Genomic DNA, 24,473 nt, shown 5'->3' with positions numbered 1-24,473 from the left:
GTATACCCGTCGCAAGACCTACTGGTTGATGCTTATTTATAAAACCCTCTTAGGCCTCACTCCCCCCATCTGAAATATCTACTGCAGCCCTCATCCTCCACATACAACACCCGTTCTGCCAGTCACATTCTGTTAAAGGTCCCAAAAGCACACACATCCCTGGGTCGCTCCTCTTTTCAGTTCGCTGCAGCTAGCAACTGGAACGAGCTGCAACAAACACTCAAACTGGACAGTATTGTCTCAATCTCTTCATTCAAAGACTCAATCATGGACACTCTTACTGACAGTTCTATTGTTGTCTCTACCTTCTTGCCCTTTGTGCTATTGTCTGTGCCCAATAATGTTTGTACCATGTTTTATGCTGCTACCATGTTGTGTTGCTACCATGTTGTTGTTATGTTGTGTGGCTACCATGCTGTGTTGTCATGTGTTGCTGCCTTGCTATGTTGTCGTCTTAGGTCTCTCTTTATGTAGTGTTGTCTCTCTTGTCGTGATGTGTGTTTTGTCCTATATTTATATTGTATTTTTTATTTTTTTTATCCCAGGCCCACGTCCACACAGGAGGCCTTTTGCCTTTTGCTAGGCCATCATTGTAAATAAGAATTTGTTCTTAACTGACTTGCCTAGTTAATTAAAGGTTACTTTTTTTTTTAAAGAGTCTAGCTAGCTACCTTTTCAGATATTACAACTTTCAAATTTAGTCAGAAAGTCGAACCTGGTTGGTTAGCTACCTGCAGATTCATGTCGGGTAGTGACGTCACGAGTTGGAATTATGGTCCATTGTTTAGCTATCTAGCTACATGTCTAAAGACTCCACTATGCAAGTAACTATTTCAATAGAATGTTTATGATGTCACTGCGACAATTGTCGATAGACGTAGCTGGTAAATTCGTTCTGGCCATCTACTCCGATTTCAGAGCACTCTCGTCTGAGTGTGCCAGAGTGCAGAATAATTGATGAATTTACGAACGCTCAACACCCATTGAATATGGCCGGTGTCAGTAAACGGTGGCAAAAAAAGCGTAAGTAAATTGTTGCCAGCAGCACAGTTGCAGTCACCAACACTCTGGATAACATAAAAACAGCTTAACCAGCTCTGCTAGGGCGAGTAAAATGGTCAGAGATGGGTGGGGCTAAAGCTTAAGAGTGTGTTAACGATGCTAAATGGGTGTAGACAAAGAAGAGCTCGCCAGTAGGTACCAAAAATACTCAAGGGCCATTTTCTCAAAAGTGATGTTACAAGTTTATCAACTTTCAAAGCAGAATGACTTTCCCATTGTTTCTCAACTGTAGTGTATGATATACCATTTTGTAGCTCTAAACTTTTATCCAATGTAAAAAACACAATTTCAAATGTTGCTACATGAGACCGAATCGAGCCGGTGGGTCACATATATGGAATAGGGTGCCATTTGGGGCAGAGTTCTGGTTGTGCCTCTTGTAGCTTAAGTACTGACCAGTTTTCCTCGGCTGGGTCCGGAGCGTGTCTCTCGGAGGGCATAGACGTCCCCACATACAGAGATCTCCCTCCATAGACCCTGTCTGCTGTCCTCAGGGAAGCCCTCAGGGTGCATCACCAGCACCCCGTTGGTGGTCAAACCATCCATGTGGCCGTCCGGGTTCTTCCACTTAGTGGCTTTCTCCTGAAGGAGGAGGAGATGATGAAGAAGAAGAAAAGGAAGAAAACCGAGAGAGAACAGAAGCTTGGTTATTTGTATCTATTGCATTCAGTAGGCACCCAGAGGGAGAAAACGTAGGTAGGTACTGCCGGCACCTGTCCAATAGGAACACACTCGTTTGTGCCTATTGAATGTGGCCATAACGAAGTGTGATTCTTCTCCAACTCATTTTCAACTGACATCCAACTGACATTCAACTGTCTGGTCCAGCGATGGTGGGTTTGTACCCATACATCTCTCCATTTGGTCTCTCTACCGAGCCTGTGCTACACACTAACCCCTAGGAAGATGTTTTTGGAGGAGTCGAAGCCAGCGGCGTAGATGCGTGCAGTGTAGGGGGGGTTGCGTTCACACACCACCCTGCAGGCGAAGCGGGAGATGGTGCTGGGGGCCACCGAGGGGTCCTCGCCCTCCTTCCCCTCTCCTGAAGTATCCGTCACAACAAAGTCTATTGGACTTTCTGTGGAGCGCCCAATCTGCAGGGAAACGAGTGAGACGGAGAGAAACATTACATGGGATCTTTATTGTGTTCTGAACAGGGTTTGATTGGAAAGCAATTTTAAGGCCCTATGCTCTACTAGTAGCTAAAAGTAATATTTTATGTCAAGTCATGATTTTGGTTTTATTGATGATTTGAGCTTTTCTTTAGCTTGTTAATTAGGCCAGGACTTGAAGGATCCTGTTGTGCTTATGACTTACCAATACTTTATCTTTCACACAAAAATAGCAATAACATCCAGCACCATTTATTTTCAAGCTGTGTGTAGTTACTCATATTAAATAAACCACCTGTGTTAAAACACTTAAGATACAAGTACATGTATTTATAGTTCTACACCCCTCTCCATGTTTTGAATGTATCTGGGTCCCTGTTCTCAGCTGGCCACCAACAGACATCTTTTCAGAACTGAATCTTGTAATGTGGTTCTTTCAGTACAGTAAGGGGTTTGGTGTGGGATTGGCTGATTAATTAATTCTGTATTTCAGTGTCTCAAGCACCCGTGCCAAGCCCATTGATGGTTCAGAGTATACCCAGCATCCGAGTCAATTAAGCATCCAATACACAAACTCTGGAGGACGTGGTATACACATAGCAGAAGCAATAAATAATAACCAAGTCCTTGGTCTATTCAAAAAGGGAAAGTGGTAGCAACACCTCTTTCTGTTCTTCCTGGGTATGGAAGACAAATAACTCAGTGTTCTCTTGATAAGCTGGCATCATTCTGGTATTTAGCCTAAATAAAACCCTTGTTGTGGTGTTTACCTGGAACATGTCAGTGTCGTTGTCATGGCAGTACTCCACCACCACTGTCTGGTTGCGGGACAGCGTGAAGGAGATGCTGTGCTGCCCTCTGCTGTGGACTGCCTGCAATCACACACGGACACAGACACACAGCAATAATCCTTTTACCCTGTCCACTCTTACTGTAGGTTACCATGAGGACAGAATTTCCCACCATAGGAAGACTATGGTACTATCACTATGGACTATCACACACACACCTTGCTGTCGTGTGGTGTGTTGAGGATGTGAACAGTGCTGGGTTTGACTCCGTTGGCCTTGGTCCTCCGGTACAGAGCGAAGCGGCTCTTCCTCCTCCCCCGGTCTCCACTGGGCAGAGAACCATTGTACCTACAGAGAACACAAAAACAAACACACTACATTATTAGCGAAAGGGAATACCCCATGTATCCCATTCATCTCATGTGATCATTGAAGACAGTTGATATCGCAAATCAATACTGATCATTTGGCCCTGCTCATCCAAAGGGTAAGTACCACATGAGCCCAATTCACTGACAGGCCGCTTAGAATAGTGTGCTTACTGTGTGAACCCTCTTTACACTGAAATACCAATTAAACTGTATTCAGAGAGTGTATGTGTGTGTGTGTGTGTGTGTGTGTGTGTGTGTGTGTGTGTGTGTGTGTGTGTGTGTGTGTGTGTGTGTGTGTGTGTGTGTGTGTGTGTGAGCAAGAGATGGAACGAGAAAGAGCGGATGAGTAAGCGTTAGCCTAAGTGGAACAGTGCTGTCATCTCTGCTGATTGTTCAAACCTAAACTCTTTTGTGTCTCGTCTCTAGCTTCCTGGGCAACAGAGTGGAGCTGCGCTGTCATGCTAGGAGTTCACAGACAGGGCCGCATGCTGGTTTTAGCTTTCAGCTAATCAGCGGTATTGTACCTATTAAAGACTATTCGGATAATGCCCAGTGGGCACAAAGCCCTTTGTGGGGGGACATCAACTCTGCTTCCAAATCAACTCTCCCGCTCTCTCTCCCTCCATCCCTAAGCTGTAGCTGCTCTTCCTGGATGATTAGAATAATTTAAGTTCTAAACCAGACCTGACTAGAAAAGCCAAGATCGTTCCCTTTCCCAGTGTTAGACCAGACAAGCCAAGATCTTTCCCTTCAACAGTGTTAGCCCAGACCAGACAAACCAATATCTTTCCATTTCCCAGTGTTATAGACACAGGCCCTGTCATGGAATAGACACAGGCCCTGTCATGAGATCTGAGGAGAGGAAAGCTGAAGGGAACACACTGCTACCTGTACAATTACCCTGTGTCACATTAGGACAGAGCTGAGGGAGAAGGGAGAGGAGGAAGAGGGCAGGGAGAGGGCAGAAAGAGGAGAAATAGAACAGAAAGAGACAGAGCGGGAAGAGAGGGCAGAGAAATACAGGGACAGAGGGCAGAGAGAAAGGGGGTGGACATGAGGGAGAGAGAGGGGGGGCAGGAGGAGAGCAGGGCAAAGGTCATGAAGAGGGATACAGAAAGACTGCGGTCCAAACACTTAAAAAGACACACCCTCGTCCACTTACTTTCGCCTTATGCCCTTGGGGGAATCCCCGTCGCCATCTTGGAAGGCGGTCCAAATGACTAGCCAAGCAAGGGAAGTTTTGAACGTAAGCCCCTCAGTCCTCGTTTTTAGTCGGCTTTGCGAGTGTACAATTATGTTCACTCCGGGGCCTGAAACTCCCCATAATTCATTTTGCGACGATTGTACATCCGCTAAGTCAGTGAAAACTTAAAAACAACATGAATGGAGAAGTCAACATATGAGTGTAAGTAAAAACGAATGTAAATAAGTTAGAAATGGTGCTACTAAATGCACATGACTGCACAAACACGTCTTGGAAAAAGTAAATATGTTTTTGTTAGGTTATTGTTTGGAAAATGTGGAAATAAAACATTTTCCTTCTTCAGATGTTCCAGCTAGGCAGGCTAACGTCAGTTAGCTAATTAATTTGCTAGCTATCATACAGTTGGCGTATATTAATAATTACATATTTAATATAAGTAGACATGCACTCATAATTGACTGTTGTGCATATAAAGCACCCACAAGCTACTGGTGGCTGAAAACACAATCATCACGGGATGAACCAGTGACAAATTTCCGGCTAAGGGTGGTCAATTTAAAAATCATTCCTTCCTCCCTCGCCCTGCAAATGTAAACTCGACAAATGTAATGATACGTCATCAGAAGTGTCCACTTAATTTGAGGGCTGAAGGGATAGGGTGTCTTTTAAGTGTTTGGACCGCAGCCAAAAAGATGAGAGGGTCGAGATGCGATGTGATACATTTGACCTGGCCAGTTCTGGTCCGACAGCTTCACGCATATGCACCTCGGCAGCACATTGTACACAATGTGAAATATTCACTCCCTCTGCTGAGAGAAAGGCAAGCGACAGCAGCAAAGTCTTGTATGGTAATACTTTGAGAAGTTAAATGAGAAGAAAATGTTAACTTTATGAGATGAGATTGAGGTACAGTAATGGTAGTACAGGTGCAATGCTTAACCATCCAGAAGGGACGTCAGTGAGACCCTAACCGTTAAGTGTGAGAGAGAAAGAGAAAACACAGGCTAGCACACAGAGCCCACTCAGCTCAGTGTAACTAAGGTAATGAAGGAGAGATAGCAGACAGACAGGGACTCACTGCAGAACAGACATCACATCACCTCACATGCCCTGCACTGAGATAGACAGGCAGAGACTGCAGAGCATGTGATCCTTAAGGTGGACCTGGCAAATCATGCCATCGCAGCAGGATATAATCAAATCAATCTTTATTTATACAGCACATTTCAAACATGGAATACAACGCAATGTGCTTTACAGGAAAAAAACAAAAAAACAACGAAAAGAAAAGCTGAAATATTTACTACAGAGCAAACATAATATAATATAATATAATTTAAAAAAAAATAAACAACTAAAAAGCACACTAAGGAAAAGCATAGCTAAGAAAATGTGTCCACAGTTTCAGCCCCCCTCCGCTTCTCGGGCAGGCAATTCCAGAGCCTGGGGACATAATAACTAAAGGCTGCCTCTCCATGCCTCTTGGTCCTAGGCTATGGGATAGTTAAAAGGCCAGTGAGTAGGACCTGGAGGGACCTATTGGGTACATAACCTAATAGCATGTCTGACATTTATTGGGGTGCACATTCATGGATTGATTTAAAACCACTTAGATATGGTCATTTTCACGAATTCATAAATTCTTAGAATGTTTGTTAAAATTCTTTAACAATATATAGTGGGAAAGCGTCCGTGCGTTTGGACAATTAATAGACACTGCAGTAAATAAATCAGAATAAAAACATCTGTCTTGTCCAGGACCGGAGTCTACACAGACTGGTGCGCTATTGCCAATCAGAGCAACAGTAGGCCTTTATACAAACAAGCCATTTGCCACATGGGTCTGCCATCATTCACTTTGAACTGGTCTTTACAGGAAGTTGCAACAGCGCAACTTTAGATCATTAGAACGTATTCACCAAAAGCCACCTGAATGAATTTCTGCAAATATGTAAACACCACGGGAGTCCTCTTACATTTTGAAACTTCTTCTGCAACTTGCCTGCCAATGCATGCCAACTGGCTAAAGTTAGCTAGCTACTTCCAGACACAAATGAGAGAACACCTTACTTTACTCGCCGTAGCAGAGCTGGTTAGCCTGTTAACATGTTTTCTAGAGCATTCCTGACTCACTATTACTTTTTTTTGTCTACGTTTACACCGGTCACATTCAGCGGGTGTTGCACATTCGTAAATTCATCAGTTGTTCTGCGCACTGGCACACTCAGATGAGAGTGCCCTGAATCAGAGTAGATAGCATATCTTTTGCATTTGCAAATTCACTCTGGCTAACTGGATAACAATCATTTAAGTTCCTGCTAGCTAACCAGATGACACCTGCATCTCTAGCTGTGTATAGCTACCGAAAAACGATATGAGGGGAAAAAGTCAGTCACTAACCCACTCCTCCAATGGCATGACATCCTCCTAGCAGCTAGCTAGCTAACGTTATGCTCTGTGTTTTTATGTTGCTACATAAATAGATACCCTAGCCTATTAGCCACGTTATGACTGACTTATGATCATTGCCCTTGCTAGTTTGATTATATTGACATTCTCAGCCTTAGTTACATTCATCCGTTTTTGTCCAGAATTTTGAGTAAGTGCAACCTGAATGGAGGCAGCAAACAATGTACCAGCCCAGCTGTGATTTACAACCTCATAGCAATATTTTTGGGACTACCAAGAAATGTATTGGTGAATTATATTAATCATGCATTGAACTGCATCCATCTATTTTGCATCCATCTATTTAAAACCTCTTATAAAGTTGGTTTTGTAGCATAAACTGGGAATTGTATATTTTTTACTGATATGATTGTCTGTTTGTTTCATATCTGTAAATTAGTTAAAATGCTGTCACTTCCACTTTAAACTTTAGGTCACCGGTTACTTTTTTTGTAATGGGAAGTAATAGTTGTACATTTCGTTTGGGAAATGCTCAATGGTTGTGTTTTTGCATTCTTATGATTGGCACCTAGTGGCTTATTATGTCCGAGCTTATGGACCGCTTATCCTTTAACATCATGCTGTATGTTACTGCTGTCTTTCCATTGGCCCTATGCAGTGGTGTAGGGAAAGGGGGATACCTAGTCAGTTGTACAACTGAATGCATTCAACTGCAATGTGTCTTCCGCATTTAACCCAACCCCTCTGAATCAGAGGCGCGGGGGGCTGCCTTTGCCTTGCTCAGGGGAAGAATGACAGATTTTTTACCTTGTCATTCCCAACGCTCCTACCTGCCAGGCTGGAGAAGTGGGTATACTCAGATTTTGCCAAAAAGTTCCCAAATGGCCCGCCCAGCGAAGGAAAGGCACCCTGTGTGAAAATCCTATATTTTCTTATGTTTTAATATGAGTTTTTCCAGATAAATTTTTTTTAATGCAAAAATTCGATGGTCTAAGTCCACAACAATGCTTAAATCACATCAATCTGATTTGGTGGGCCTGTTAGGGCCTGGCTCCCCAGTGGATGGGCCTCTGTCCACCCAGGCCCATCCATGTCTACGCCCCTGATGCAAACAGTGCATGATGACAATTGAACATCACAAATAGCCTACTAACCAACACTTTGGACTAAACTTCTTAAATACCTGGTTTACATACCCATTGTTGCCTTAGTTAACATTTACTGTTAGATATCTTAAATTTTAAACGTCTTTCCGACCCCACCAGCTACCAATGTCATTCTTCTGTGAGTTGCTCCATGCCAAAACCAGCTGAGCGCTGCACTTTCTTGCTGCCTGCAGATGATATTCTGCTGAAACTAGGCTGTGTGCGGCGTGCATGTGAATATATTTCACATGCTTTGCGATTGTGTAGACTACTGTCACGTCCTGACCATAGAAAGCCTTTTTTTCCTATGGTAGAGTAGGTCAGGGCGTGACTAGGGATTTAGTCTAGTTTATATTTTGTATGTGGGGTTCTTGTTTGTTTTTCTTTGTTGGTGTTTTAGTATGATTCCCAATTAGAGGCAGCTGGCTATCATTGTCTCTGATTGGGGATCATACTTAAGTAGCATTTTTTTCCACCTGTGTGTTATGGGATATTGTTTGGAGTTAGTGCACTTTGCACCTCTGTAGTCACGGTTTGTTCGTTTATTGTTAAGTTTCACTGTTAATAAAGCATGTGGAACTCTACATTCGCTGCGCCTTCATCCGTCTATACTAACGATCGTGACAACTACGTTGGGCATGACTTCTCTACTGTACTACATACTTGATAAGTCGTATACCTCCACTACACTACTTTGTTACGCATCAGTAGGGATTAAGAAGTGAGTATACACAATGTCCATTGAAAACAAAAGTGGGTATAAGGCTCCACTACACCACAGGCCCTTTGTGTTTTACAAAAAGTGCACTCTCCTACATGAGTGCGCTGGTATTATGGTTGCTGTCCTTTCAGAATCACCAACCTGTCACACACTGAAGGCCTATTAGGTTTGCCACTGAGCAAACATGTCTATAATAGATATTAAGGCTGTTAAGAGACTGTATTAATGTTTCAAGAAAGGAGTGTATATATTTGGCCTGGCGACACGGTTTTATGCGTTAACAGAACGGAAGCTGATAGTATTTCTAGTCTGCTGGTCTCGGGAAGAAATTAGTACAAATGTATTCAAATGAGGTTGACCGATTAATCAGAATGGCCGATTAATTAGGGCCGATTTCAAGTTTTCATTTTATTATACCATTTTTTACACCTTTATTTAACTAAGAACACATTCTTATTTTCAATGATGGCCTAGGAACGGTGGGTTAACTGCCTTGTTCAGGGGCAGAACGACAGATTTTTACCTTGTCAGCTCGGGGATTCAATCTTGCAACCTTACGGTTAACTAGTCCAACGCTCTAACCACTTGCCTTACATTGCACTCCACGAGGAGCCTGCCTGTTACGCGAATGCAGTAAGAAGCCAAGGTAAGTTGCTAGCTAGCATTAAACTTATCTTATAAAAAACAAATCAATCAATCATAATCACTAGTTGACTACACATGGTTGACGATATTACTAGTTTATCTAGCGTGTCCTGCGTTGCATATAATTGATGCGGTGCGCATTCGCGAAAAAGGACTGTCGTTGCTCCAACGTGTACCTAACCATAAACACCAATGCCTTTCTTAAAATCAATACACAAGTATATATTTTTAAACCTGCATATTTAGTTAATATTGCCTGCTAACATTAATTTATTTTAACTAGGGTAATTGTGTCACTTCTCTTGCAACAGAGTCAGGCTATATGCCGCAGTTTGGGACGCCTGGCTCGTTGCGAACTGTGTGTAGACTATTTCTTCCTAACAAAGACAGCCAACTTCGCCAAACAGGGGATGATTTAACAAAAGTGCATTTGAGAAAAAAGCACAATCGTTGCACGACTGTACCTAACCATAAACATCAATGCCTTTCTTAAAATCAATACACAGAAGTATATATTTTTAAACCTGCATATTTAGCTAAAAGAAATCCAGGTTAGCAGGCAATATTAACCAGGTGAAATTGTGTCACTTCTTTTGCGTTCATTGCACGCAGAGTCAGTGTATATGCAACAGTTTGGGCCGCCTGGCTCGTTGCAAACTAACTTGCCAGAATTTTACGTAATTATGACATAACATTGAAGGTTGTGCAAAGTAACAGGAATATTTAGACTTATGGATGGCACCCGTTAGATAAAATACGGAACGGTTCCGTATTTCACTGAAAGAATAAACGTTTTGTTTTCGAAATGATCGTTTCCGGATTCGACCATATTAATGACCAAAGGCTCGTATTTCTGTGTGTTATTGTGTTATAATTAAGTCCATGATTTGATATTTGATAGAGCAGTCTGACTGAGCGATGGTAGGCAGCAGCAGGCTCGTTTGCTAAAGAAGCTGAGGGTAAAGGTGATGGACTGGCCAAGCATGTCTCCAGACCTAAACCCTATTGAGCATCTGTGGGGCATCCTCAAACAGAAGGTGGAGGAGTGCAAGGTCTCTAACATCCACCAGCTCTGTGATGTCGTCATGGAGGAGTGGAAGAGGACTCCAGTGGCAACCTGTGAAGCTCTGGTGAACTCCATGCCCAAAAGGGTTAAGGCAGTGCTGGAAAATGATGGTGGCCACACAAAATAGACACTTTGGGCCCAATTTGGACATTTTCACTTTTGTTGCCAGCAGTTTAGACATTAATGGCTGTGTGTTGAGTTATTTTGAGGGGACAGCAATTTACACTGTTATACAAGCTGTACACTGACTACTTTACATTGTAGCAAAGTATCATTTCTTCAGTGTTGTCACATGAAAAGATATACTCAAATATTTACAAAAATGTGAGGGGTGTACTCTACTACTGTATATGAAATACAAATGGTATAGAGAGAAATAGTCCTATAATTCCTATAAGAACTACAACCTAAAACTTCTTACCTGGGAATATTGAAGACTCATGTTAAAAGGAACCACAAGCTTTCATATGTTCTCATGTTCTGAGCAAGGAACTTAAACGTTAGCTTTTTTACATGGCACATATTGCACTTTTACTTTCTTCTCCAACACTTTGTTTTTGCATTATTTAAACCAAATTGAACATGTTTCATTATTTATTTGAGGCTAAGTTGTTTTTATTGATGTATTATATTAAGTTAAAATAAGTGTTCGTTCAGTATTGTTGTAATTGTCATTATTACAAATACATTATTTTTTATTTTTTAATCGGCCAATTAATCGGCATCGACTTTTTTGGGTCCTCCAATAATCGGTATCGGTATTGAAAAATCATAATCGGTCGACCTCTAATTCAAATCATATCTAATTTTATTAGTCACATGCGCCGAGGTGTAGACCATACAGTGAAATGATTACTTACGAGTCCCTAACCAACAATGCAGTTAAAAAATATATGAATAAGAAATAAAAGCAACAAGTAATTAAAGAGCAGCAGTAAAACAATAGCGAGACTATATACAGGGGGGTACCGGAACAGAGTCAATGTGCGGGGGCACCAGTTAGTTGAGGTAATATGTACATGTAGGTAGAGTTATTAAAGTGACTATGCATAGATGATAACAACAGAGTAGCAGCGGTGTAAAATAGGGGGGAGGGGGCAATGCAAATAGTCTGGGTGGCCATTTGAGTAGATGTTCAGGAGTCTTATGGCTTGGGGGTAGAAGCTGTTTAGAAGCCTTTTGGACCTAGACTTGGCACTCCGGTACCGCTTGCCGTGGTAGCAGAGAGAACAGTCTATGACTAGGGTGGCTTGAGTCCTTGATCATTTTTAGGGCCTTCCTCTGACACCCCCTGGTATAGAGGTCCTGGATGGCAGGAAGCTTGGCCCCAGTGATGCTCTGGGCCGTACGCACTACCCTCTGTAGTGCCTTGTGGTCGGAGGCCGAGCAGTTGCCATACCAGGCATTGATGCAACCAGTCAGGATGCTTTCAACGGTGCAGCTGTAGAACCTTTTGAGGATCTGAGGACCCATGCCAAATCTTTTCAGTCTCTAGAGGGGGAATAGGTTTTGTCATGCCATCTTCAGGACTGTCTTGGTGTGCTTGGACCATGTTAGTTTGTTGGTGATGACACCAAGGAACTTGAACCTGCTCCACTACAGCTCCGTCGATGAAAATGGAGGCGTGCTCTGTCCTCTTTTTCCTGTATTTCACAATCATCTCCTTTGTCTTGATCACGTTGAGGGTGAGGTTGTTGTCCTGGCACCACACAGCCAGGTCTTTGACCTCCTCCCTATAGGCTGTCTCGTCGTTGTCGGTGATCAGGCCTACCACTGTTGTGTCATCGGCAAACTTAATGATGGTGTTGGAGTCGTGCCTGCCCGTGCAGTCATGAGTGAACAGGGAGTACAGGAGGGACTGAGCACGCACCCCTGAGCGGCCCCTGTGTTGAGGATCAGCGTGGCGGATGTGTTGTTACCTACCCTTACCACCTGGGGGCGGCCCGTCAGGAAGTTCAGGATCCAGTTGCAGAGGGAGGTGTTTAGTCCCAGGGTCCTTAGCTTATTGATGAGCTTTGAGGGCACTAAAGTGTTGAACGCTGAGCTGTAGTCAATGAACAGCATTGTCACATAGATGTTCCTTTTGTCCAGGTGGGAAAGGGCAGTGTGGAGTGCAATAGAGATTGCATCATCTGTGGATCTGTTGGGGCGGTATGCAAATTGGAGTGGGTCTAGGGTTTCTGGGATAATGGTGTTGATATGAGCTATGACCAGCGTTTCAAAGCACTTCATGGCTACTGACATGAGTGCTATGGGTCGTCGTCATTTAGACAGGTTACCTAACCCTATTACAGGGGCTGAGTCACTGGCTTACTGGTGCTCTTCCATGCCGTCCCTGGGAGGGGTGTGTCACTTGAGTGGGTTGAGTCACTGATGTGGCCTTCCTGTCTGGGTTGGCGCCCCCCCTTGGGTTGTGCCGTGGCAGAGATCTTTGTGGGCTATACTCGGCCTTGTCTCAGGATGGTAAGTTGGTGGTTGAAAATAGCCCTCTAGTAGTGTGGGGGCTGTGCTTTGGCAAAGTGGGTGTGGTTATATTCTGCCTGTTTGGCCCTGTCTGGGGGTATCATCGGATGGGGCCACAGTGTCTCCTGACCCCTCCTGTCTCAGACTCAAGTATTTATGCTGCAGTAGTTTGTGTGTTGGGGGGCTAGGGTCAGTCTGTTATATCTGGAGTATTTCTCCTGTCTTATCCGGTGTCCTGTGTGAATTTAAGTATGCTCTCTCTAATTCTTTCTTTCTCTCTCTCGGAGGACCTGAGCCCTAGGACCATGCCTCAGGACTACCTGGCATGATGACTCCTTGCTGTCCCCAGTTCACCGAGCCGTGCTGCTGCTCCAGTTTCAACTGTCAACTATGGAACCCTGACCTGTTCACCGGACGTGCTACCTGTCCAAGACCTGCTGTTTTCAATTCTCTAGAGACAGCAGGAGCGGTAGAGATGCTCTCAATGATCGGCTATGAAAAGCCAACTGACATTTACTCCTGAGGTGCTGACTTGTAGCACCCTCGACAACTACTGTGATTATTATTATTTGACCATGCTGGTCATATATGAACATTTGAACATCTTGGCCATGTTCTGTTATAATCTCCACCCGGCACAGCCAGAAGAGGACTGGCCACCCCTCATAGCCTGGTTCCTCTCTAGGTTTCTTCCTAGGTTTTGGCCTTTCTATGGAGTTTTTCCTAGCCACCGTGCTTCTACACCTGCATTGCTTGCTGTTTGGTGTTGTAGGCTGGGTTTCTGTACACCACTTTGATATATCAGCTGATGTAAGAAGGGCTATATACAGTGGGGAGAACAAGTATTTGATACACTGCCGATTTTGCAGGTTTTCCTACTTACAAAGCATGTAGAGGTCTGTAATTTTTATCATAGGTACACTTCAACTGTGAGAGACGGAATCTAAAACAAAAATCCAGAAAATCACATTGTATGATTTTTAAGTAATTCATTTGCATTTTATTGCATGACATAAGTATTTGATCACCTACCAACCAGTAAGAATTCCGGCTCTCACAGACCTGTTAGTTTTCCTTTAAGAAGCCCTCCTGTTCTCCACTCATTACCTGTATTAACTGCACCTGTTTGAACTCGTTACCTGTATAAAAGACACCTGTCCACACACTCAATCAAACAGACTCCAACCTCTCCACAATGGCCAAGACCAGAGAGCTGTGTAAGGACATCAGGGATAAATTGTAGACCTGTACAAGGCTGGGATGGGCTACAGGACAATAGCCAAGCAGCTTGGTGAGAAGGCAACAACTGTTGGCACAATTATTAGAAAATGGAAGAAGTTCAAGATGACGGTCAATCACCCTCGGTCTGGGGCTCCATGCAAGATCTCACCTCGTGGGGCATCAATGATCATGAGGAATGTGAGGGATCAGCCCAGAACTACACGGCAGGACCTGGTCAATGACCTGAAGAGAGCTGGGACCACAGTCTCAAAGAAAACCATTAGTAACACACTACGCCGTCATGGATTAAAATCCTGCAGCGCACGCAAGGTCCCCCTGCTCAAGCCAGCGCATGTCCAGGCCCGTCTGAAGTTTGCCAATGACCATCTGGATGATCCAGAGGAGGAATGGGAGAAGGTCATGTGGTCTGATGAGACAAAAATAGAGCTTTTTGCTCTAAACTCCACTCGCCGTGTTTGGAGGAATAGAAGGATGAGTACAACCCCAAGAACACCATCCCAACCGTGAAGCATGGAGGTGGAAACATCATTCTTTGGGGATGCTTTTCTGCAAAGGGGACAGGACGACTGCACCGTATTGAGGGGAGGATGGATGGGGCCATGTATCGCGAGATCTTGACCAACAACCTCTTTCCCTCAGTAAGAGCATTGAAGATGGGTCGTGGCTGGGTCTTCCAGCATGACAACGACCCGAAACACACAGCCAGGGCAACTAAGGAGTGGCTCCGTAAGAAGCATCTCAAGGTCCTGGAGTGGCCTAGCCAGTCTCCAGACCTGAACCCAATAGAAAATCTTTGGAGGGAGCCGAAAGTCCGTATTGCCCAGCGACAGCCCCGAAACCTGAAGGATCTGGAGAAGGTCTGTATGGAGGAGTGGGCCAAAATCCCTGCTGCAGTGTGTGCAAACCTGGTCAAGAACTACAGGAAACGTATGATCTCTGTAATTGCAAACTAAGGTTTCTGTACCAAATATTCAGTTCTGCTTTTCTGATGTATCAAATACTTATGTCATGCAATAAAATGCAAATTAATTACTTAAAAATCATACAATGTGATTTTCTGGATTTTTGTTTTAGATTCCTTCTCTCACAGTTGAAGTGTACCTATGATAAAAATTACAGACCTCTACATGCTTTGTAAGTAGGAAAACCTGCAAAATTGTCAGTGTATCAAATACTTGTTCTCCCCACTGTATATCCAATAACGTTCCAACCGGAGAATTCCTTCGTGTCTGTAGAAGTAATGGAACGCAAGGCTGGCAATCTGCCAGACCACTGACGCATTCCCCTCTCATCCGGCCCCACATCACAGTATAAGCTTCATTCAACGTTCTACAGACTGTTGACATCTAGTGGAAGGCGTAGGAAGTGCAAACAGATCCATATCTTACTGGGATTTGAACAGGCGATGAGTTGAATATCGACCAGCCTCAGAATTTCCACTTCCTGTTTGGAAGTTTGCCTGCCATATGAGTTCTGTTACTACTCACAGACATAATTCAAACAGTTTTAGAAACTTCAGAGTGTTTTCTATCCAATAGTAATAATAATATGCATATATTAGCATCTGGGACAGAGTAGGAGGCAGTTCAATTTGGGCACGCTATTCATCCAAAGTGAAAATGCTGCCCCCTATCCCTAAAAAGTTAAAGGTCTAACTCACATCGGCTGCGGAGAGCGTGATCACACAGTCGTCCGGAACAACTGGTGCTCTCATGCTTGTTTCAGTGTTATTTGCCTCGAAGCGAGCATAGGAGTACTTTAGCTCGTCTGGTAGGCTCGTGTCACTGGGCAGCTCTCGGCTGTCCTTCCCTTTGTAGTCTGTAATGGTTTGCAAGCCCTGACACACCCAACGAGCGTCGGAGCCGGTGTAGTACGATTCGATCTTAGCCCTGTATTGACGCTTTGCCTGTTTGATGGTTCGTCGGAGGGCATAGCGGAATTTCTTATAAGCTTCCGGGATAGAGCCCCGCTCCTTGAAAGCGGCAGCTCTAGCCTTTAGCTCAGTGCGGATGTTGCCTGTAATCCATGGCTTCTGGTTGGGGTATGTACGTACCGTCACTGTGGGGACGACGTCGTCGATACACTTATTGATGAAGCCAATGACTGATGTGGTGTACTCCTCAATGCCATCGAAGGAATCCCGGAACATATTCCAGTCTGTGCTAGCAAAACAGTCCTGTAGCTTAGCATCTGCTTCATCTGACCACTTTTTTTATTGATCGAGTCACTGGTGCTTCCTGCTTTAATTTTTGCTTGTAAGCAGGAATCAGGAGGATAGAATTATGGTCAGATTTGCCAAATGGAGGGCGAGGGAGAGCTTTGTATGCATCTCAGTGTGTGAAGTAAAGGTGGTTCAGAGTTTTTTCCCCCTCTGGTTGCACATTTAACATGCTGATAGAAATTTGGTAAGACAGATTTAAGTTTCCCTGCGTTAAAGTCCCCGGCTACTAGGAGCGAAAAAGAGGATTCTGACAGTCCGTGGTGAATAATCGCAGTTCTTATGTCCAGAAGTTATTTTCGGTCATAAGAGACGGTAGCAGCTACATTATGTACAAAATAAGTTTAAAAAATAAGTTACAAACAACGCAAAGAAACGAACAAAAAACACAATTGGTTAGGAATACGTAAAACGCCAGCCTTGTTCTCCGGAGCCATCTTGTCGACACTGAGACAAGACCGAGACACTCAATATGTGGTCTTGAGACCGGACTCGAGACAATACTACTTAACATCTTAAAACCAGTGTAATGTGTGATCTCCATCTGGTTTTGGTCAGTACCCGTGCTGTTGCATTCTGTATGTTTTGCAGTTTACCAATGGCTTTCTTGGGTAGACCAGACAGTAGAGCATTACAGTAGTCAAGCTTGGTTGTAATAAAAGCATGGATGTCTCTCTGTTATCAGCTTGAGAGAGAAACGGACGCACCTAGGCTAGTGAAAATGTACACATGATGTCTGATAGCGACGAGGAGAGGGTTCTCTCAAGATTATACTGTAGCTAGTTATCCAATATAGAAAACAGAGAAGAACAATCAGCATTTCATAGAACATCATTGGGTCTGGGGTGTGTGATGAATATTGTAAGAGTGTTGGGTCAGTAACAAAACAGTCGCTGGATCATATCCCCGAGCAAGCAAGGTGGAAAAATCTGCCGTTCTGCCATTGAACAAAGTAGTTAAAGCCCAACAACTGCTCCCTGGACGGCGATGACGTGGATGTCGATTAAAATAACCCCTCACACCTCTCTGATTCAGAGGGGTTGGGTTAAATGCATTCAGTTTTGCAACTGACTAGGTATCCCCTTTCCCTCTCCCTAAATCATTACAGAGTAATTACAGGCCAATTCTCACTACAAAAGAGAGGAGTATTCCGATAGCATTTCTGCAGAAGACTGAGTACATTGTGTCAGCCATGGCTGTTTTCTCTCTGTCACTGTCTGTCCTTTAGCTACATCCAGTTAATCATTATTCAAGTTCCCATGATGGTCAGCAGCATATGTATGTATAGCATTGTCACAGGAGCTAGGTGGAGATTTGATCATAACACCTATCTAAAATTACTAGACAATCTACAATTACTAGAGCTAGTAGTCAGTCAGTTTATTTTATTTTCAAATGAGTGGAACTGCCATCTCCTTACATATTTTTTGCACTTTTTTTGAGACAGTACTGAAACGAGAGGGAAAGAGAGTCCAGTGTGAGAAGGGAGGATGCAAGGATTGAACCCCGGTCTCTGGAGGGGGAAAGTATAATGTGGTTACAGCCGGGAGCGTTAGTTAACACAAGACTGTATCAACCCCTAGCCCCTACCCTTATGTTGTGTTATCTGTGTAGGTCTGAGAGCATTGGAGAGGTACATGCAATATGCCAGAAGTTCCACCCTGGCCTATCAGAAGACAAGTGGTAGGCTAGATATATTCATCTAACGTAGCAGGTGTAAAAAGACGCCTGAACGGAGTCCCCACACTAATTTTTCAAGGGAAACGGAAGTTAGGTTGAAAATAATGTATCCCTGAGAAACGGAAACATCCGCTTTCTGCCACCCCACAGAGAGTGAGCTGTATTAACCATACTGTTCATACCTATCCAATCCTTTCAGATCTGTGCCAGGGTCAGGGCTAGGGGTTGATTTTGGATTGGGCAATGGTCTAGTCCAGGAGGGCTGCAGAGGGGAAGAGAGGGTCATTATGGGGACACCACATCACAGGCGTGTATACAGGAAGCAGGACGGAAGTGTGGGTATAAGAGAGCGCATGAGAGAGTAGTTAACCCACTGATCCTCTGGACTATAGACTGGGCAGAGGTGGAAACGCTGAATGTCTGTCTCTCTCTTATGCACATCCTGTCTGGTATGTGTTGGGATAATATGTTTTCAGCCTACACGCAGGAGCCATTTGTGAATGTTCCAATAGGCCAATGTGTGTCTGTTGATTGAATTCCCCTATGTGAAGCACGAAAGTGAGCTATATATATACACACACATCAATGGTGGTGGCATATGTTAGGCTGAGTTTTATCGGTTGGTTTGGTTTCATCCAGTGTCCCACATTCTGCGATCTTCACAGATCCAGAATAGTATGACATCAGAGATTTTCAGCCTAAGCAATCGAGTACTGATTTTACACCCACTCAGACGTCTATTGAAGAAAAAAGGCTACATCCTCCTTACTCATTTCAGTATGGGCTTATGATGATACAATGTAACGTTAGTAGGCTACTTATTATAAACTTATTATAACAATTATCTTCAGGCGCTGTTACAAAGTAACCTCGTCCCCAGGCTATTGTGCTCAGCGCCTTTGGGCGAAAGTGTCTATTAGTTACAAAGTAACAATATGTTGTTGATGTACCCACCAGTGTATCAAATCTGTCCTAAAGTGTTACAAAGTTACTGTAACGTGTCCTTAGCGCTCGTTCTCCTGAAACTTCACAATAATTCTCCCACAATGTGTGGGGTAAATATGTTACAAAATAACAATAAGTTATCATTTTCTGTACAGCACAGTAAATGATAACGTTTTTCTGTGTAGAACAAAACCAACCGAACTCAACTGCCTCACACGTCATCCTTTCCATTTTTTCGTAGTAGGCTAACATAGTAGACTGGTAGCCTAAGTGCCCTACTACGACTATTAGCTCAGTTTCGATCCAGTGATATGAACTACAATTTATCCGTATAGCCTACCGTTACTCACCCCAATATGACCAACTCTCCGTATTTTACCGGGTCTTTAACGGGCACATCATCTTCGTCCTGGTTTGGCGAATTCATCAGACTGGCGCGAGCTTGCTCTTGTAAACCTTCGAGAGCAATAGTGAAAAAAAGAAATAGGCTACACCTTTCAAACTATGAGGAAGTTACTTGAATGTTAGTATATCCGAGTTTGAATAGAGGCAATTGTTCTTGTTCTTCGTTTAATTGTTTTAATTCCGTGAGCTACCATCTTTCGGAAAGATTGTTGCAAAGCTATCGATTAAAGGCCCGCGCGACACGAATCTGTTCTGTAGCAGAGAGTACAAAAACATCTCGCGGCAGGGAGTCGACTGACCCATTTTTTTTTACAGGGAAGGACAATAAACATCTCTATATTAAAATATATATATAATACAGTCCCTATACGACCACACAATTTTTTATTTTTCATATGTATTATTCTAAATAAGAAATACTGTGTGGGAATAATACTGAAATACAATTTTGTGTTTTATGAACATTATTCAGTGACCACAATCTCCCTTTGAAACCATTCAGAGTGATGAGGTCTTGATGAGAGGCTTGCTACTGACTGTTATGTAAAATAAAAAGGCAGTTTCAAATTCTGGAGGAAAAACACTCGCTTTGTAGCCTAAGCCAATTTACACTATGGGACATTCTTGATTTCAAATTTTTCTAAATTTACAGAAAAGCGTGAAGAACTGTTCAACGTCTCTGGTGCCAGTCATTATAAAGTACGACGTAATGAAACAGTTTGCCTGCTTCTCTAATATACTATTTCGATATCGTTGGGATTACATTTACATTTTAGTCATTTAGCGGATGCTCTTATCCAGAGCGACTTAGAGTTAGTGTATTCATCTTAAAATAGCTAAGTGGGACAACAACATATCACAGGCATAGAAAGTACATTTTGCCTCAATAAAGTAGCTGGGGGGGGTCGAGGCGAGGAGGAGGATGGATTATTTAAGATACTGTTTGAAGAGGTATGGTTTCAGATGTTTTCACAAAATTGGCAGGGACTGCTGTCCTAGCTTCAGGGGGAAGCTGATTCCACCATTGGGGTGCCAGGACAAGGAATTGCTTGGACTGGGCTAAACGGGAGGGCCATGAGACCTGATGTGGCAGAATGGAGTGCTCTGGTTGGGATGTAGGGTTTGAGCATAGCCTGAAGGTAGGGAGGGGCAGTTCCTCTTGCTGCTCTGTAGGTAATAAGCACCATGGTTTTGTAGTGGATGCGAACTTCGACTGGAAGCCAGTGGAGTGTGCAGAGGAGCGGGGTGACATGAGAGAACTTGGGAAGGTTGAAAACCAGGCGGGCTGCATCATTCTAGATAAGTTGCAGGGGTTTGATGGCACAGGCGGGGAGCCCAGCCAACAGCGAGTTGCAGTAGTCCAGACAGGAGAGGACAAGTGCCTGGATTAGGACCTGCACCGCTTACTGTGTAATGTAGGGTCGTACTCTATGGATGTTGTACAGCATGAACCTGCAGGAGCGAGTCACTGCTTTGATGTTTGCAGAGAATGACAGGGTGTAGTCCAGGGTTACGCCAAGGTTCTTTGCACTCAGGGAGGGCGACACTGTGGAGGTGTCAACCGTGATGGAGAGGTCTTTGAATGTGCAGGCACTCCCCAGGGGAAAGAGCAGCTCCGTCTTGTCGAGGTTGAGCTTGAGGTGGTTGGCCGACATCCAAGTTGATATATCTGTCAGGCACGCAGAGATACGTGTCGCCACCTGGGTGTCAGAAGGGGGGGAAGGAGAAAAGTAGTATCATCCGCATAGCAATGATAGGAGAGACCATGTAGAGCCGAGTGACTTGGTGTGTAGAGAGAAGAGGAGAGAGCCTAGAACTGAGTCCTGACGGACACCAGTACTGAGAGTACGTGGTGCAGAGTCTGATCATCTCCACATCCCCTGGTAGGAGCGGCCTGCCAGGTAGGATGCAACCAAGAGGGTGCAGAGCCTGAGATGTCCAGCCCTGAGAGGGTGGAAAGGAGGATCTGATAATTGTCAAAGGCTTTGATAAGTGCCTTTGATAAGTGTCAAAGGCAGTGGATAGATTAAAGAGGAGGAGAACAAAGGAGAGAGAGTCAGCTTTGGCAGTGTCGAGAGCCTCTGCGACACAGACGAGCAGTCTCGGTTGAGTGACCCATCTTGAAGCCTGACTAGTTAGGGTCAAGAAGATCGTTCTGAGAGACATAACGGGAAAGTTGATCAGAGACAGTACACTCAAGTGTTTTGGAAAGAAAAGAAAGAAGGGATACAGGTCTATAGTTTTTGACGTCAGATAAGTCGAGTGTTGGTTTCTTGAGGAGGGGAGCAACTCGGGCCATTTTGAAGTCGGAGGCGACCCAGCCAGTGGTCAGGGATGAGTTGATTAGGAAAGTGAGGAGTGGGAAAAGGTCTCCAGGTCTGGAGGTCTGGAGAAGAGAGGAGGGAATGGGGTTGAGCAGGTAGCTTGTCAGGCAGCCAGACCTCACTAGTTGCAGGATGTCATCTTGGATGCGGGCCAGTCAGCCATTCTTTAATTACAGGTAATCTAAAGCCATTTCCAGCATATTGGTCCAATTCACTCAGGATGGGAGGCAGCATGCATTGGACATGTAATAGATTTCTGATTTAAAATTCAAGTAATCAATGAAGTAATACATTTTGTTGGTCAGTTCCATCTACATTTTACTTTTTGTGAAATATTTGTAAGTGCTCACTCATTTCTGTAATGTCTGAATCTTAGTCACATTGGGTCAATACAATTGTGTTTACTTTAGCTGACTACTGCTAACTACTACACTTTAGACACACTTCCTCCCTCTTGCCCTCGCTCTGTGTGTGTGTGTGTGTGTGTGTGTGTGTGTATATGCACGCACGCGCGCGCGCGCAGGTGCTTGCGTGAGAGAGAGACAGAAAGACAGAGAGGGAGAGAGAGACATTGAAATTCACTGATAGCTTCAACTCAGGGACTGTTCCCCTTCGGTAGAGCAATGTCTGCTTCCTGCCACAGGAGGGCAGTGCTTTTCACAAAGTTCCTAAAGTTTTCAAATACAAGTGAGGAAATTAAAATGGTATCTATTTATCACCATAAATGACTGTGTTGACAATCACTATACACCTCACTGTGGTTAGAGCGTTGGACTTGTAACCCGAAAGGTTGCAAGATTGAATGGCAAGGTAATAATCTGAGCTGGCAAGGTAATAATCTGTCGTTCTGCCCCTGAACAAGGCATTTAACCCACTGTTCCTAGGCCGTCATTGAAAATAAGAATTTGTTCTTAACTGACTTGCCTAGTTAAATAAAGGTCAAATAAAAATTGACTACCTGGTTTCGATACCCATTCAGTCACAGGTCCAGTAGGGTCTAATCACTGCAATGAGCCATGCTGTCCTTCATCTCTCCTTGTGTGTTGTTTTTCGCTCTATGAACAGGCAGAAAGTGAGCCGTGTGCTGCAGGTTTTGGATGAGACCCAGCCAACCGGGCCATGGTGTGCCACTATGTCTGTAAGGGTATATGTTTGGCCTCCACAAGGTCAGAGACTGGCTCTAAGGCTGAGGCATCACCTGTGGCTATGCTAGGGTTAGGTTGGGTTGCCAACTGGGATCAAACTCCTTCTGGTATGTCATCAAACTCCTTCTGGTATGTCATCAAACTCCTTCTGGTATGTCATCAAACTCCTTCTGGTATGTCATCAAAGTCCTTCAGGCTTTAACACTGTGTACATTTGACAGTATTCATTTCAGTCTGGCGTTAGAAAAAATCTCCCAGAATAGCTCCACTGCTCCCTGGGAGGTAAAGGGGTAAAGGTAATTTCCAGGAGACTTGGAAACCCTATTCAGAGTGAAACGTCTAAATCTGCTGGTTTACAAGGGCCAGCCTGAGTCAAGGTGCTGGTCAGATGATCTGATCTACAAATCACTTAAACTTCTAAACAACTGGGGGTTGACTGGTCGTTATTATGGAAAGATTAGCTAATCTCAACAACGCTTACCTCTAGCATACCTTAGAGAACAAGCAGTATGACTTATGAATGAACTTGACTCTATGTAACCCTAACCACATCCTCATTTAGTGAAGTAGTAGTACACCATGTCTATAGTAAGCCGAATAAAAGGCTGGAGTCACTGAAAAGGTTCTTGTGGTTTCACTTTGTGGCTGGATAGTTTATATAAAGCAAAAACAACCAGTTGACTTTATTTATCTACAAGTCGCTGTCACAGAGAGAGACTGTCTAGGAACCATATTTGGTGTGCTGATTTGAGATCTGACTGGGTGCCTAATTATCGTGATAGTGCGGAATGCATTACTCTCTGCTATCACTATGCAGCCAGCCATTGATGCAGATTTATTTCAGTGCTAGAACAAGAGCATAGAACAGCCAGTACAGAGTTTGTTTTTGGAAACACACACATTTATATACACAGATATACAGACACATACATGCACATACACAAAGCATACACTCACTACTACTAAATGTTTGAACTACCAGTCATACGTTCCATAAGCACACGTTCCCCTCATTCTCACTCTCACTGAAACATTCTTTCTTTCATACTCTCTCTCCCTCTCCGCACACACGCAGGCCCGCACACACACACAGTAATTATGTCATGGCTCTGGAGAGAGAGGTGAAGTATTTTGGCTGTGGATCATGCTCCACATGCAGCATCAAGACATTTCCTGGTTGTGGTTAAGTTATCGGCTGCTAAGTCTGAGCTCAATGATGAATGGGACTTAATTTGGCAGACTATGGGAGAACACTCTCAATTTATAGTGTCTAATGCTCAACACCCCCTCCCTCTCTCCTGCCATATAGATGGTGTCAGGTGGTCACCACTGACAAGTGCCAACAAAGCAAAGATATTTAACAGTGAAGTGATCTAACCTCCTGTTTCTGAGGGCTCACTAGTCTAGTAAAGCTTTGGATGCTTTTGGCATTGTCTAAGGTAAAAAAGGTGAAGGTGTGTGTTCCTTCACACTTTACATGATATGAGGGTTATATGCTAGGCAGTGCTTAACTGACTGAAATAGG

At 43.9% G+C, this 24,473-nt stretch overlaps 1 protein-coding gene across 1 annotated transcript in view; it reads right to left on the bottom strand.

Annotated features, from left to right (window-relative positions):
- Positions 1-19,750, bottom strand: part of LOC139582670 (E3 ubiquitin-protein ligase pellino homolog 2-like) — a 28,046-nt gene extending 8,296 nt beyond the window's left edge. Inside the window, exons 1-5 of the mRNA XM_071412873.1 lie at positions 19,425-19,750; positions 3,184-3,313; positions 2,945-3,046; positions 1,959-2,156; positions 1,459-1,644 (exon numbers count right to left, since the gene is read on the bottom strand). Of these exons, the coding sequence (XP_071268974.1) occupies positions 1,459-1,644; positions 1,959-2,156; positions 2,945-3,046; positions 3,184-3,313; positions 19,425-19,501 (693 nt within the window). The 5' untranslated portion in view covers positions 19,502-19,750. The remainder of the gene's footprint in view (positions 1-1,458; positions 1,645-1,958; positions 2,157-2,944; positions 3,047-3,183; positions 3,314-19,424) is intronic.
- Positions 19,751-24,473: the final 4,723 nt, after the last annotated feature.

Source organism: Salvelinus alpinus, chromosome 8, assembly GCF_045679555.1.
Source record: "Salvelinus alpinus chromosome 8, SLU_Salpinus.1, whole genome shotgun sequence".
In the NCBI taxonomy this organism is placed as follows: domain Eukaryota; kingdom Metazoa; phylum Chordata; class Actinopteri; order Salmoniformes; family Salmonidae; genus Salvelinus; species Salvelinus alpinus.
Note: the sequence above shows the minus strand (reverse complement) of the source record. Positions and strands in the feature narration are given on the sequence as shown.